Raw genomic sequence first — 15,196 nt, forward strand, 5'->3', positions numbered from 1 at the left:
GGCCACGGAGGAACGCTGAGTGTTTGTTTATCCCTCGCAACTTGAGAATTCTTGCTCTGGTTTGTTCCACATCTGCTTATATCTGGCATATCATAACTTCCTGATGAATGGACTCTGTAAACTCAAATAATGCTGATCTTGCTGAAGTCAATCATGCCTAGCGCACACCCCAAGCAATGTAAACTGTCTGCCTCAGTCTAAGTCTTTTTGATCTGTACATCCTAATTTTACTATGATCTTCTTGAATTCTCATAAACAAAGCTTTTCACTGTACTTTGGTACACATGACAAAAAATCAATCAATCACTCAATCAACAGCAAAATAACTAACCTGAATCTCTCACATTCTACCAGGAAGCACAGTCAGTGCGAGCAAATATTGTTTATTTTTTGACTAATTATAAAAGAAACTTTAGAAGCAGTTCCAATCTACATGCTACATTCCACTCAGGTTTTCGTCCAATGAAAGCAATAACATGCAGTGTCACACAATCCAGAAGTAAGGCCGCAATTATCTTAGTGGAACTGAGGGCCGCGCTCTCAGTAGAGAGAGATGACTAATGGTACTTTAACCTGAGGATCATCACACTCAGGTGAGGAGACAGGTAGAGAAGGAGTGATCTGTCACAGTAACCCAGCCAATGCGCAAATTGAAACTAAGCTGAGGGCATCACATTGCATCACAAACCGACTGTCCAGCCAACTGAGCTAACCGACCCATGAAGTGAATGCTTACATGATAGGACGCGACTCAAGGCTTTACATTTCACCAGCTCTAAGGGTTGGGCGTGGAGTTTCAACAGTGCTCCCAATGTTCACACCACTTTTAATAGCTGTTTCTGGATTGATCTACTTCAAAAACAAAATGTTAATTTTATTCCTGGAGCCCACTCTTCGTAGTGGCGCCATAGTTCTGCTTCTCAGTTTATACTGGATAATTCTTCAGAGAGACGTTTGTGTAGCTGACATTGGAAAACGTACAATTGTGATACTTAAAAAGCAGCCAACAGGTCTCTTCTAAATATTTCTGCTGGGTTCCTGGGTCCCTAACATACAACAATGGGCAATAGAACCTAGACAAAAGTGTTTGAAATGAACTGAGCTGAGGGTGTTGGGTGAGAAGGTCTTAGCAGAATTGAACTGAAGGAAGTGGATGGTTCCATTGTCACCTCCATTATTATCCACCGTCCTACAAAGTCATCAATTGGAGTCTTTAAGCATTCCTTGAGGTTTTATCATTTGACCATCTCCTGCCAATTGCCCTGCCCTACCTTTGATCACCTGGCATTATTCATCACCATGATCCCCACCTTTCCATGACCAATTGAACGTTGAGCTGTTTCTTCCTTACCTGATTGGATAATTCCAGCCTATTTTTTCACCGCGTCCATTATTCTCATTGCTAGTGAACAAAAACATTTTGCCAAAGTTAGAATGCTTCCATTTAGTTTAGTGCCCCTTCGATTTTTCCTACTGATCACAGCAGTACCCAAGAGAGTAATCTTTAATTCCTGGAGAATCTAGGGTCATCTTGAGGCATTGCCAATCCACTTTCAGACCAGGTACTATGGTGAGTCTGCTGAGTGTAGTTCCCTCCACAAAAACTTAGCCAATGACGTGGTCTCTCTGGAGATGATTGGCAGCTTATTGTCAATTTGCACTAATGTGTTCTGTATTGAACTGTGACTCCAGCAGCCCTTTCTCATCATCTGTGGCCATCACAGGCATTCATTGCCCATCCCTAACGGGCCCTGAGCTGAGTAGCTTGCTAGGGACACTTCAGAAGGTATTTAGGATTCAACCAAGTTCTGATGGGTCTGGAGTCACATTGAAGCCTGACCAGATAAGGATGACAGATTTCCTTCCCTAAAGGACTTTATTGAACCAGTTGGGTTTTTACAGCAATCAAAGATAGTTTCATGGTCACCATTACCGAGATTAGTTTTCAAACCCAGATTTGGTCATCAAATTTAAATTTCACCAGGTTCCTATCTATAAGGAGGGCGAGAAGCCCACCACATCAGATTAACATCAATTGTGATGATGCCCAAGTGTCATTGGAACAGAAGGAGGCCATTCAGCTTTGGCTAGCTTGGTCTACAGTTAGGTCTGTACCTCAGCCCATTGACTTGTCTTAGTTCCATAATGCTGGATAACTTTCCCAACAAACCTTATTGGATCCCATTTTCAGAAACTTCAATTGAGCCTCAGACTCAACAGTATTTTGGAGCTGGAGATCTAGAATTGGAGTTCCAGGAGTTCAATGAAAAAGTGAGAATGATAGTATGTAAGAGAGAATGAGACTGAGAGAGAGAGAGAGAATGTGAGAGAGACGGTGTGAGAGAGAGAGTGAGAGTGTAACAGGGAGAAAATCTGAGAGTGTGTGAGACAGAGAATGTGAGAGAGAGTATGAGACTGTTAAGAATAATATCTGCCATGGCAAAGCAAAAATCCAAATGCCATTTTGTTTCTTTTTTAAGATTAAAACTTAACTGATTGTGAAGTAGAACAATTGCCACAAAATAATTAGGAAGCTTCATTCTAAATATAAACCATTCCAAGCTGTCCAGAGATATCCTTCCCTCCCCCACCAGAGTATTATGGCTGGACTGTTAATCCAGAGACTCAGATAATGTTCTGGGGACCCAGGTTTGAATCCTGCCGTGGCAGATGGTGGAATTTGAATTCAATAAAATATCTGGAATTAAGAGTCTAATGATAACTGTGAATCCATTGTTGATTGTTGGAAAAACCCATCTGGTTCACTGATGTCCTTTAGGGAAGGAATCTTCACCCTTACCTGGTCTGGCCTCCATGTGATCCAGATCCACAGCAATATGGTTGACTTTAGGCAATTAGGCATGGACAATAAATGCTGTCTGGCCAGCAATGACCTCATCCCAGTAATGAATTCTAAAAAAAAGAGTGTTACTGCCTTTAACATTTGCTGTTGTGTTCAGCGATCTCACTGTGATTGTATTTTATCCTAAATGAATGCCTGCAATCACCGTTTGAGTTATGAAGCCTGACACAAGGATCTGATTCATTGCTGTACTGAAGTCGCTGGCCTCTGCTGCTTCGCCAGCTCATTTACTAAGTGCACCAGTGAGGGGCTGTAAGGTTACTTTGGGAAATCTCCCTTCCATCAAGGCGCTAAAGCAACAATTTGCTGCAGAATTTAATGGTAGGCTTCAGACTCAGTGAGGGCGCAGTGTGGGAAACAGGACTTGCACAGTCTCCTGGCAAATGTCATTGGTGAGTTGGAACTTCAGATTAAAAGAAAGGCCCATAGGATGTCCCCAAATGTTTTAAACTCAACGTGCACACAATATGGAACAGTTTACACTGACCTAAGAGCGTGACAAGATCACAATTTTCAGTTTTAACTGTCCTGGGAGTGTCAGAGCTTATAGTTAATGCTCATTTCTCTTGAACTTCCAAACTTTCTGGCTGCCTAATGTTTCAAGAGGCTTTTTGAGAAATCCATAGGCCGTGATCTGTGAGATATTTGAGACAAAGCCTGCCATCTTCAAGAAGTGTCGTTGTTACCCAACTTAAAAAACGCTCACTATTTTCAAGAGCTGTTGCGATGTAATCCATTTCTTGTATCCATTTGTACTGAGTTATCCAGCAATCTGTGAAGGTAACATTTAGGGAATGTAGTGTTGCAATAGACACTATCTCCCGTAGTGCCTAGGAACACAGGAAGGGCTTTTTGCAAGAATCCCATTAGATCACTCAGAGCAGTTCAAAGTTTACTGAACAGTCAGTCAAAGTCAGATGGAGAGGACCACACAGGAATAGGTTCCATCCAGGGAAAGTACTGCTGTTAGCTCTACTGCTGAGATGGTGGCTGGTGCAATTGAGGCTCAGGAAGAATTTCCATGAGCTGTCCATGCAGCTAACGCTCAGAGCAGCCACAAAAGCCAGTGGGTGCTAATAAATTTTCTGGTTAGTGTTCAGAAATGTCCCTGAGAGCTGTGGGGGTGGTTCAGAAGAAACCCGTGAACTAATAATAGCTCAGTGTAGCTGAGAGTGGGGTGAAGGAAGGCCGCAAGCAGTATTTACTTGGCGTAGCTGATAAAAATTGGAATTTGGAGAAACCCAGGGGCGGTACCAACATGGTGAAGCTGCAGAAAAGTGGGAACCAGCGAGTGAGGTCAGCAGTACAGTTTCCAGAATCCAGGGGTTTGCAGTCACAGAAAAGGAGAGTGAGCTGTCAGTGTGTGAGCAGTCACTGAAACAATGCATGATAGGATGGTTTTTGAGGCAGTTCTGAAACTAGGTCTTCGAGAGTGAAGAATTTGAATCAAGTGTAAAATGTTTAGGAGATTTGGTGACCCACAGTGTCACTAATGTTGGTGGGGATAGATTGCTGAGAAATCTATGGTATCTACCTTAACTATTATTTGAAGTGCTCTTTGGGATGTTCAACCACAGTTTGTCTGTTACCCATGCTTACATCATGCTAATTCCATGTGTTAGAATATAAATTGGACATATATTATACATTGATTTACTGTTCTGGCTTTGTATACTAAAATTTATATTGTTTGTTCAAAAATGTGGAAAACTATAACCTTCTTCTCTTTGTGATGTGAAGAACATAGACATAGCATATTTTCTAAATGGGAAAGGCTTTGTAAATCTGAAGCATAAAGGGAATCTGGGGTCCTAGCTCAGGATTCTGTAAGGTTAACATGCAGGCTCAATTCGCAGTTAGGAAGGCAAATGTAATGTTGACTTCATTTCAAGAGGGGCAGATACAAGGATAGGATGTACTGCTGAGGCTGTATAAGGCTCTGGTCAGACTGCATTTAAAATATTGCGAGCGGTTTTGGGCCCTGTATCTAGGCAAGGCTGTACTGGCATTGGAGGAAGGCCAGAGGAGGTTTACAAGAATGATCCCAAGATTGAAGAATTTGTCATATGAGGGCTCTGGGTCTGTACTTGATGAAGTTTTGAAGGATGAAACTGAAACTTACAGGATACTGAGAAATCTGGGTAGAGTGGATGTAGAGAAGATGCTTCCACTAGTAGAGGAGATAGGACTCAAGGGTACGGCCTCAGGGGGAAGGGATAACCCTTTAGAACTGAGATAAGGAGGAATTTCTTCTGTCAGAGGGTGGTTAATCTATAGAAATCATCGCCATAGAGAGCTGTGGGGCCAATTCATTGAGCAAAACATTTGCCTTCCTAACTGCCAACAGAGCCTGCATTTTAGCTTTAAGAGAATCCTGAACTAGGACTCCCAGGTTCCTCTGTGTTTTAGATTTCCATAGCCTTTCCCCATTTACAAATTGGGGATTTCAAGACTAGGCGGCACATTTTTAAGGTGCGAGAAGAGAGAAAAGACAGGAGGGCAAATTTTTTTAACATAGCAGAAGCTTTCAGAGGAAGTGGTGGATGTGGGTATGATTACAGTGTTTAAAAGACATTTCGATAAGTACACGACAGGTAAGGTTTGGAGGGATATGGATCAGGTCCAGGCAGATTGGACTAGTTTAGTTTGGGATTATATTCAGCATGGACTGGTTGGACCGAACGGTCTGTTTCCGTGCTGAATGACTTTATGACTCTATATTTAAGACAGAGATAGATAGATTCTAGATTAGTAAGGGGATCAAGGGTCATGGGGAGAATAAGATTGAAAAATGTAATACCATGATCGAATGATAAAACCGCCCTGATGGGCCAAATGGCCTAATTCTGCTCCTGTATCTTGTAGACTTAGTGAATCCCTGGGATCTCACACTTTGTCTGTTTTGAAAGATATTACTATTCCCAAAACAGATTGCAACATAAATTTGGTGGTCTGCTCTGGCATCATAGCAATGACTTGAACCCCTGTCAGTGTCAGTACGCAGGGCAAAATGAGTCAGTGGGAACAAAAGATAAACAATAATGTCCAATACAAGTACACAAAGTCTAGTTCATCTGACATTCCAGCCCCTGATGTGCACAAGAAATCCTGATGCTCCTTGTCCCTCAACAAATTAATTCTGGGCCTTGTCCTGAATCTCCATAGGGTTTCCTCATGCTTTTCTCTGCAACCTTCCCCAGCCTGAAGGCCCTCTCTACGCTACAGCCCTTTGATCTTGGCATCTGGTGTGCTCCTCTTTCCCTTCACCCTAACTACTACAGACAGCCAGCTCTGCCCTCTCCTCTGCATCCCCAATAACATCTCACCTTTCAGTTCCTTTATTGCTTTCTGCTGAGTTATTTATTCAGCCGGTCTGTGGTTCAACTCTGCTGATTTCTCTTGTTTTAGCTCAGAGATAATATTCTCCATTTATTTCTGTTTCTGAAGTCCATTGTGATGTATTTTATAAGAGGTATGGTCTTACAAAAAGTGTGGGTTACTGGAACGTTTGAATCTGATGACAGAGGCCATCAAGTCTATGTAGGCTTCTTGCCACAACAACCTAAAATCACTTCTGTTGCTCCTCTATATGCCCATTGGCTTTAACCAGTTATATTTTGGGAGGGAAGAGGATGGGGAAGATAGTGAGGAATACAGGGATAGAATTGATCCTGCAAGAAAGTGAAAATCTATTAATTCCAACCAAAAATTCTTTTCACAATCGTCTGGGCCAGGATTTTGAGCCAATTGGAATCTGTTACTTTCAGGGGTCCCACTTCCTTGTTGAAATTACAGTGAACATTTTTAATTTAAGTAAAGGATCTATCTGTTTCTAATATCATAAACACATGTACACTGCTTAAACGTATGTAAAATGCCCATTAATACTCAGAATTAGTCACAAACAATCTGTGTAAAAGTCATTCTTAAGCTTTTGAATTGAATTAGTTCTGAGCAGGAGATCCTTTGAAGTTAGTTTTCAAAATCATCTTCACTTTTGGCCATTCTCAGAACAGAGATTCCCTGCTGGGCCCCTCCTTGGCTCGACAAAACCACCAAGCCAACTTGTGTCTGTGCCAGTCTCTCTCTCTCTGAAAAGAAAGGGCATGTTGTCCGACCTTCCTCATGAGCACTGCCCACCACCAAAGTCAGAAGTCCAAAGGCCTGATCATCATGCTGGTCGCCTGCAGCGAGTAACTGGGACCCCGGAAGTAATGCCACTTGATGCCATTGAGTTTTCGGATGTTGTTTCCGACTGTGTAGTACATCCCATTCAAATTGGACAGTCCACAGGCATCAAACCACCACCCTGCATGGATAGAGTCACAGAGGATCAGTGGTTAACAAAGAACAAAGAACAAAGACACCTACAGCACAGGAACAGGCCCTTCGGCCCTCCAAGCCTGCGCCGATCAAGATCCTCTGTCTAACCTGTCATCTATTTTCTAAGGGTCTGTGTCCATTTGCTCCCTGCCCATCCATGTACCTGTCCAAATATATCTTAAAAGACGCTAACGTGTCTGCGTCTACCACCTCCGCTGGCAACGCATTCCAGGCACCCTCCACCCTCTGTGTAAAGAACTTTCCATGCATATCTCCCTTAAACCTTTCTTCTCTCACTTTGAACTCATGACCTCTAGTAATTGAGTCCCCCACTCTGAGTCCCCCAATCTCCATGTTAAGGACAGTACAGCTGATATAAAGAAAACCAACATTTTGAGAAAATTTCTGCTCATTTTCGGAACAATTTGCATTTATATAGTTCCTTCGTCATTTTTAAAAGCCTCAAGGCACTTCACAAGAATAGCTCTCAGAAAGCAGTGGGATTCACTTTGTGTAAAGTGATGGGGCTGGTGATGAAGACCTTGGTTAAAAAGGTTCATGGAGTGCCTTAAAGGAAGCAGAACAGGAGTGATTTAGGGAGAGAATTCCAGAGATCAGAATTTAGGCAGCAGAAGGCACAGATGTCAGTGGGGGAGTGATGCTAATTGGAGGTATGCAAGAGGTCCCCACTAAAGAAGGGTGGAGGTCTCAGAGGGTTGTAGGCTGGAGGAGTTTGAATGCATTGGAGTGTTAATGTTGAGGCATTGCTGGACTGGAGACAATGTGGGACAGATGGAGCACATCTGGTGACATCTGGTTGGGCTAGCTTTTGGAAAATAATCACAAAAGCTGCTTAAATTTGCTCATTGATATCCTTTAAGAATGGTGAACCTACATGTGATCTATGTGTGGGGCACCCAGTTCTTTTCCAAGTGTCTCTCATTTATAAATACCGCAGCAGCAGCTTTGATACAACGATGCATCTGTTCATGTAAATGATTCACCCTCACACTTCTCATGTCAACCTTGTCAGCATTGCCCACATATTGTGAGCAGTGTAAACACCTCAGTGTAGTCTCTAAATGTATGTAAGCCACCTGACCTAACCCAGCAAGGTCAAACCTGTGACCTCCAGCACATAGAAGGACAAAAGCAGAAGGTGAATGGGAACACAACCCCCTGCAAATTCCCCTCCGAGTCACTTACCATCCTGCCTTAGAAAATATATCGCTGTTCCTTCGCTGTCATAGTCAAAAAACAAAGAACGAAGAAAATTACAGCACAGGAACAGGCCCTTCGGCCCTCCAAGCCTGTGCCGATCCAGATTCTCTATCTAAACCTGTCACCTATTTTCCAAGGATCTGTATCCCTCTGCTCCCTGCCCATTCATGTATATGTCTGGATACATCTTAAATGATGCTATCCTGTCCGCCTCTACCACCTCCACTGGCAACGTGTTCCAGGCACCCACCACCCTCTGTGTAAAGAACTTTCCACGCATTTCTCCCTTAAACTTTTCGCCTCTCACCTTGAAATCGTGACCCCGAGTATTTGAATCCCCCCACTCTGGGAAAAAGCTTCTTGCTATCCACCCTGTCTATACCTCTCTTGATTTTGCAGACCTCAATCAGGCCCTCCCTCAACCTTTGTCTTCCTAAATGAAAAGAATCCTAATCTACTCAACCTCTCTTCATAGCTAGCACCCTCCATACCAGGCAACATCCTGGTGAACCTCCTCTGCACCGTCTCCAAAGCATCCACATCCTTTTGGTAATGTGGTGACCAGAACTGTACGCAGTATTCCAAATATAGTCAAACCAAAGTCTTATACAACTGTAACATGACCTGCCAACTCTGGCACTCAATGTCCCGTCTGATGAATGAAAGCATGCCGTATGCCTTCTTGACCACCCTATCGACCTGCGTTGCCACCTTCAGGGTACAATGGACCTGAACACCCAGATCTCTCTGTGCATCAATTTTCCCCAGGGCTTTTCCATTTACAGTTTAGTTCACTCTTGAATTGGATCTTCCAAAATGCATCGCCTCGGATTTGCCTGGGTTGGATTCCATCTGCTATTTCTCCACCCAACTCTCCAATCTATCTAGTTTCTGCTGCATTCTCTGACAGTCCCCCTCACTAACTGCTACTCCACCAATCTTAGTGTCATCTGCAAACTTGCTAGTCAGACCATCTGTACCTTCCTCCAGCTCATTTATGTATAACACAAAGAACAGTAGTCCCAACACAGATCCCTTTGGAACACCACTGGGCACAATTCTCCATTTTGAGAAACTCACTTCCACTACACTCTCAGTCTCCTGCTTCCTAGCCAGTTCTCTATCCATCTAGCTCGTACATCCTGGACCCCATGCGACTTCACTTTCTCCATCAGCCTACCATGGGGAACCTTATCAAATGCCTTACTGAAGTCCATGTATATGACATCTACAGCCCTTCCCTCCTCTATCAACTTTGTCACTTCCTCAAAGAATACTATCAAGTTGGTAAGACATGACCTTCCCTGAACAAAACCATGCTGTTTATCACTAATAAGCCCATTTTCTTCCAAATGGGAATAAATCCTATCCCTCAGTATCTTATCCAGCAGCTTCCCCACCACTGACGTTAGGCTCGCCGGTCGATAATTACCTGGATTATCCTTGCTTCCCTTCTTAAACAAGGCGACAACATTAGCAAGTCTCCAGTCATCCGGGACCTTACCCGTGTCTAAGGACGCTGCAAAGATATCTGTTAAGGCCTGGCTATTTCCTCTCTTGCTTCCCTCAGTAACCTGGGATAGATCCCATCCGGACCTGGGGACTTGTCCACCCTAATGCCTTTTAGAATACCCAACACTACTCCCACCCTTATGCTGACTTGTCCTAGAGTAATTGTAGAGTAGTCATAGAGGTCAATAGCCCTTTGAACCTGCGCTGATCAAAAACAACTACCTAACTATTTTTTTTTAGATTAGATTAAATTCCCCACAGTGTGGAAACAGGCCCTTCGGCCCAACAAGTCCACACCGCCCCTTGAAGCATCCCACCCAGACCCATCCCCCTATAACCCACACACCCCCGAACACTATGGGCAATTTAGCACGGCCGATCCACCTAGCCTGCACAGCTTGTTATAACTTACTGCAAGGAGAACCGAACATAAAACTACGGTCTAGGCCCGAAACGTCAGCCCCCCCGCTCCCACGACGCCGCCCGGCCTGCGATGATCATCCAGCTCCACACCCTGCCGTCACAAAACTACGCTATACAGGACACTGAAAGAAATGACATAACGTGAAGAAGGGTCTAGGCCCGAAACATCAGCCTTCCTGCTCCTCTGATGCTGCTTGGTCTGCTGTGTTCATCCAGCTCTGCACCTTGTTATCCCAGATTCTCCAGCATCTGCAATTTCTACTATCTCTGACCCATATTCTTGTATGTTTTGGCATCACAAGTTCATATCTAATACTAGCTAAAGTTATGAGGGTTTTTGCTATCACCCTTACAGGCAGTGTGTTCCAGATTTGTCCCCCAACCCTATGGGTGAAAGGAAATTTCCTCACACCCTCCGAGACCTTATCGTAAATCTATGTCCCTGTCATTGATCTCTCCTCCAAGGGGAAATGTTTCTTCCTGTCTAGCCTGTCTATCTCCCTCATAATTTTATATATCTCCATCATGCCCCCTCAGACTGCTCTGCTCTAAGTCTACCCAATCTTTCTTCATAACTAAAACCCTCCAGCCTAGGCACATCCTGGTAAATCTCCTCTGTACCAGTGCTATCATACTCCTCCTACATCGTAGCTCCTATAATGTGTAGAGTTGGGTCAAAGTCCTGGAACTCTCTCTCCAATCAGAGCACCTTCAGCACATGGACAGCTCTAGTTGCAGAAGGTGTCTCTTTGAACACAGGATTTAGAATGATCCAGCCAGTGGCAGCAGGAAGGGAGCACTGGATTATCAGTGGTGCTGTTTTTAGGTGAGATGTTAATCCAGCTGCCCTTCACTGTGGACATAAAGAACCCCATAGCATTAGAGAGGAGCAGGAGAGTAATCTGTGGTGTTCCAGCCAACATTTGTCTCTGAACCAACATCCCTATAACAGGTGATCTGATCATTTTCCCTTGTGGGATCGTACTGTGGGCTGACAGGTTACCATTGACCTCCTTCATCACAACATTGGCGAGACTTCTGAGGTTAGCTCAGTGGTCTCAAAGGCACTTTGGCACTTGCTGAGGGAGGGTGTGAAAGATGCTAAATAAATCCAAGCCCATTCCTCCCTCTTTCTTAAGAGTCAGCAGGAACAGACAATAAACGGGGACTCCCACATCCCAATTAAAAATAAAATAATAAGCATCTGGTATTCAGATCTCAGTGTAAGGCAGGGCAGCCAATTTGGATTCTTCATGAGTGAAGGGTCGATTTGAAGCAGTGTAACAGAAGCATTTAAAGTGATGATGATTTGGAGACAGCTGCAATGAATACTTTATTGTGGAGGGGGGGATGTTCTAACTGTGTGGCCTGTTAGCCTGGTCGGTGAACGCACTCCTGTCTGCACTCATTAAGTGCTGCAAACATAGTGAAACACTAGCTGTCCCGTGATGATATTTGTCACTTCATTCCCTTTAGCCATGACCTTTGCTGCATGTTTGCATGAAATCTTTCCCGCATTTCAAATAAAATTGCTGCGGGAAATCTGCAGCCTTCCCCAGCCAGCCCTGCAATCGTTTAACCGGGAGTGAAGAGCCGCACGGATTCAGCTGGTGAGGTTGTGACCTGTCAGGTTCTGAGGGAGTAGCAGACATTCATTGCATAATAATAGAAAGTAAGAAAAGGATTTATGGTGCATTTACAGTACAGCAGCAAGCCACTTGACCCAAAAGGCCAAGGTGAATTTGCATTGACATTGTACTTTGCAGAGCCTTCGTACATCTCAAAGTACTTACAGCTGATAAATTTTATTTGAAGTGCAGTTCTTTTTATTTACATGGGATGTGGGCATCACTGGCTGGGTCAGAATTTATTGCCTGTCCCTAGTTGACCTTGAGAAGGTGGTGGTGAGCTGCCTTCTTGAACTGCTGTGACCATATGCTGTGGATTGACCCGCAATGCCCTTACAGAGGGAATTCCAGGATTTGGACTCAGTGACAGTGAAGGAACGGCGATATATTTCCAAGTCAGGATGCTGTGTGGCTCAAAGGCGAACTTGCAGGTGGTGCTATTTCCATATATCTGCTGCCCTTGTCCTTCAAGATGGAAGTGGTCGTGGGTTTGGAAGGTGCTGTCTGAGGGTCTTTGGTGAATTTCTGCAGTGTATCCTGTTTTGCTGCTGCTGAGCGGCGGTGGTGGAGGGAGTGGGATGTTTGCGGATGAGGTGTCAATCAAGTGGGGGCTGCTTTGTCCTGGATGGCGTCAAGATTCTTGAGTGTCTTTGGAGCTGCACCCATCCAGGCAAGTGGGGAGCATTCCACCACACTCCTGACTTATGACTTATAGATGGTGGACAGGTTTTGGGGGGTCAGGAGGTGTGTTGTTTGCTGTAGTATTCCGAGCCTCTGACCTGCTCTTGTAGCCACTGTGTTTATGTGGTGAGAACAGTTGAATTTTTCATCAATGGTAACCCCAGGATGTTGACATTGGGGAATTCAATGATAGTAACACCAATGAATGTCAAGGGGCAATGAGTAGATTATCTCTTATTGGTGATGGTCATAGCCTGGCATTTGTATGACACGAATGTTACTTGTCACTTGTCAGTCCAAGCCTGATATTGTCCAGATCTCATAGAGTCATGCGTCTTTGACAGTTTTTTTTTATTGTCTTTGGCCATAGGTGAGGGGCCAGAGAACTGAAGAATAACAAATGTTGACCGTAATCCAGAAATTTACAGGCCTGCAAATCTCATGTCAGTGGTAGGGAAACTATTGGAAAAGATTCTCATGACAAAGTCTATAAGCATTTGGAAGCAAATGGACTGATTAGCGATAAACAGCATGGTTTTGTGTGGGGGGGGGGGGGGGTCATGTCCCGCTAACTTAATTGAATTTTTTGAAGAAGTGACAAAGATGATTGATGAGGGGATAGCAGTTGATGTTGTCTACATGAACTTCAGTAAAGCCTTTGACAGGGCCCCTCATGGCAGGTTGGTTTAAAAGGTGAAACTACATGGTGTCGGGGTGAGCAGGCAAGATGGATACAGAACTGACTTAGTCATAGGAGACAGGCCTGCGGTGGAAGGATGCTTTTTGGAATCGAGGGCTGTGACTAGTGGTGTTCCACAGGGATCAGTGTTGGTACCTCTGCTGTTTATGGTCTACATAAAGGTTTTGGAGGGAAACATAGCTGGTCTAATTAGTTAGTTTGCGGATGATTGGTGGAGTTGCGGATAGTGAGGAGGATTGTCAGAGGATACAGCAGGATTTAGATCTGTTGGAGGCGTGGACAGAAAGATGGCAGAGGGAATTTAATCTGGACAAATGTGAGGTGATGCATTTTGGAAAGTCAAGTACAGGTGGAAATTTTACAGTGAATGGCAGAACTCTTAGGAGTATTGATATGCAGAGGGATCTGGGTGTGCAGGTTCACAGATCACTGAAAGTGGCAGTGCAGGTAGATAAGGTAGTAAAAAAGGCCTATGGCGTGCTTACCTTCATTGGGTGGGGCATTAAGTACAAGGATAGACAAGTTACCCTGCAGCTTTATAGAAATTTAGTTCGGCCACGCTTGGAATATTGCATACAGCTTTGGTCACCACACTACCAGAAGGGTGTGGATGCTTTGGAGAGGGTATGGAAAAGATTTACCAGGATGATGCCTGGTATGGGGGATTTTAGCTATGAAGAAAGTTTGGATAGACTGAGTTTGTTTTCACTGGAATGTAGGAAGTTGAGGGGCAACCTGATAGAAGTTTATAAGATTGTGAATGGCATGGGCATAGTGGAAAGTATAAGGCTTTTTCCCCAGGTGGAGGGGTCAATTACTAGTGGAGACAGGTTCACGGTGCGAGGGAGGGAGTTTTAAAAGAGATACACGAGGCAGTTTTTTCACACAAAGGGTGGTGAGCGCCTGGAATGTGCTGCCAGAGGAAGGTGGTGGAAGCAGACGCAATAGCAGCTTTCAGGAAACACCTGGATGAATACATGAACAGGAAGGGAATAGAGGGATATGGATCCTGTAAGTGAAGACAGTTTTAGTGTGGAAGGGCAAAATGTGTCAGCACAGGCTTGGAGGGCCGAAGGGCCCGTTCCTGTACTGTATTGTTCTTTGTTTATGTTAGTCATAGACTTACACAGCACAGAAACAGAGCATTTGACCCATCTTATCTGTGCTGACCAGATATCCTAAACTGAACTACTCTCATTTGCCAGTGTTTGGCCCAAATCCCTCACAACCCTTCTTATTCATGTACCCATCCAAATGACTTTTAAAAGTTGTAATTGTACCAGCCCCCAACACTTCCGCTGGCAGATCGATCCATCCATGCACCACCTTCTGGTGAAAAAGTTGCCCCTCAGATCCCTTTTAAATCTTTCCTCTCTCACCTTAAACCCACGTCCTCATGTTTTGGACTCCCCTACCCTGGGAGAAAAGCCTTGGCTATTCACTTGATCCATGTCCCTCATGATTTTATAAACCACTGTTGCTGCATTTGAACATGGGCTGAGGAGCTGTGGATGGTGCTGAACATTTTGCAATCATCGGTGAACATCCCTACCTCTGACCTTATGATGGAGGGATGGTTATTGATGAAGCAGCTGAAGATGGTTGGGGCCTAGGACACTACCCTGAGGGGCTCCTGCAGCGATGTCCTGGAGCTGAGATGACTGACCTCCAACAACAACCATCTTCAAATGTGCCAGGTGTGACTCCAACCAGCAGAGAGTTTGCCTTCAGAAACCCCGCTGTACCCTCCTACCAGCTTACAAGTAGAAATTGAAGAGTGAACACCCATTACAGAAAATAGTGCAGTGTTGGTCTGAGGCGACAGAAGGACTTCTATGGGACTGC

At 44.3% G+C, this 15,196-nt stretch overlaps 1 protein-coding gene across 1 annotated transcript in view; it reads right to left on the reverse strand.

The window, feature by feature from the left end:
* Nucleotides 1-398: 398 nt before the first annotated feature.
* The window catches only part of angpt4 (angiopoietin 4), a 121,613-nt gene continuing 106,815 nt past the window's right edge, over nucleotides 399-15,196 (reverse strand). Inside the window, exon 9 of the mRNA XM_048550112.2 lies at nucleotides 399-7,172. Within this exon, the coding sequence (XP_048406069.1) occupies nucleotides 7,012-7,172 (161 nt within the window). The 3' untranslated portion in view covers nucleotides 399-7,011. The remainder of the gene's footprint in view (nucleotides 7,173-15,196) is intronic.

Source organism: Stegostoma tigrinum, chromosome 19 (genome assembly GCF_030684315.1).
Source record: "Stegostoma tigrinum isolate sSteTig4 chromosome 19, sSteTig4.hap1, whole genome shotgun sequence".
NCBI lineage: Eukaryota > Metazoa > Chordata > Chondrichthyes > Orectolobiformes > Stegostomatidae > Stegostoma > Stegostoma tigrinum.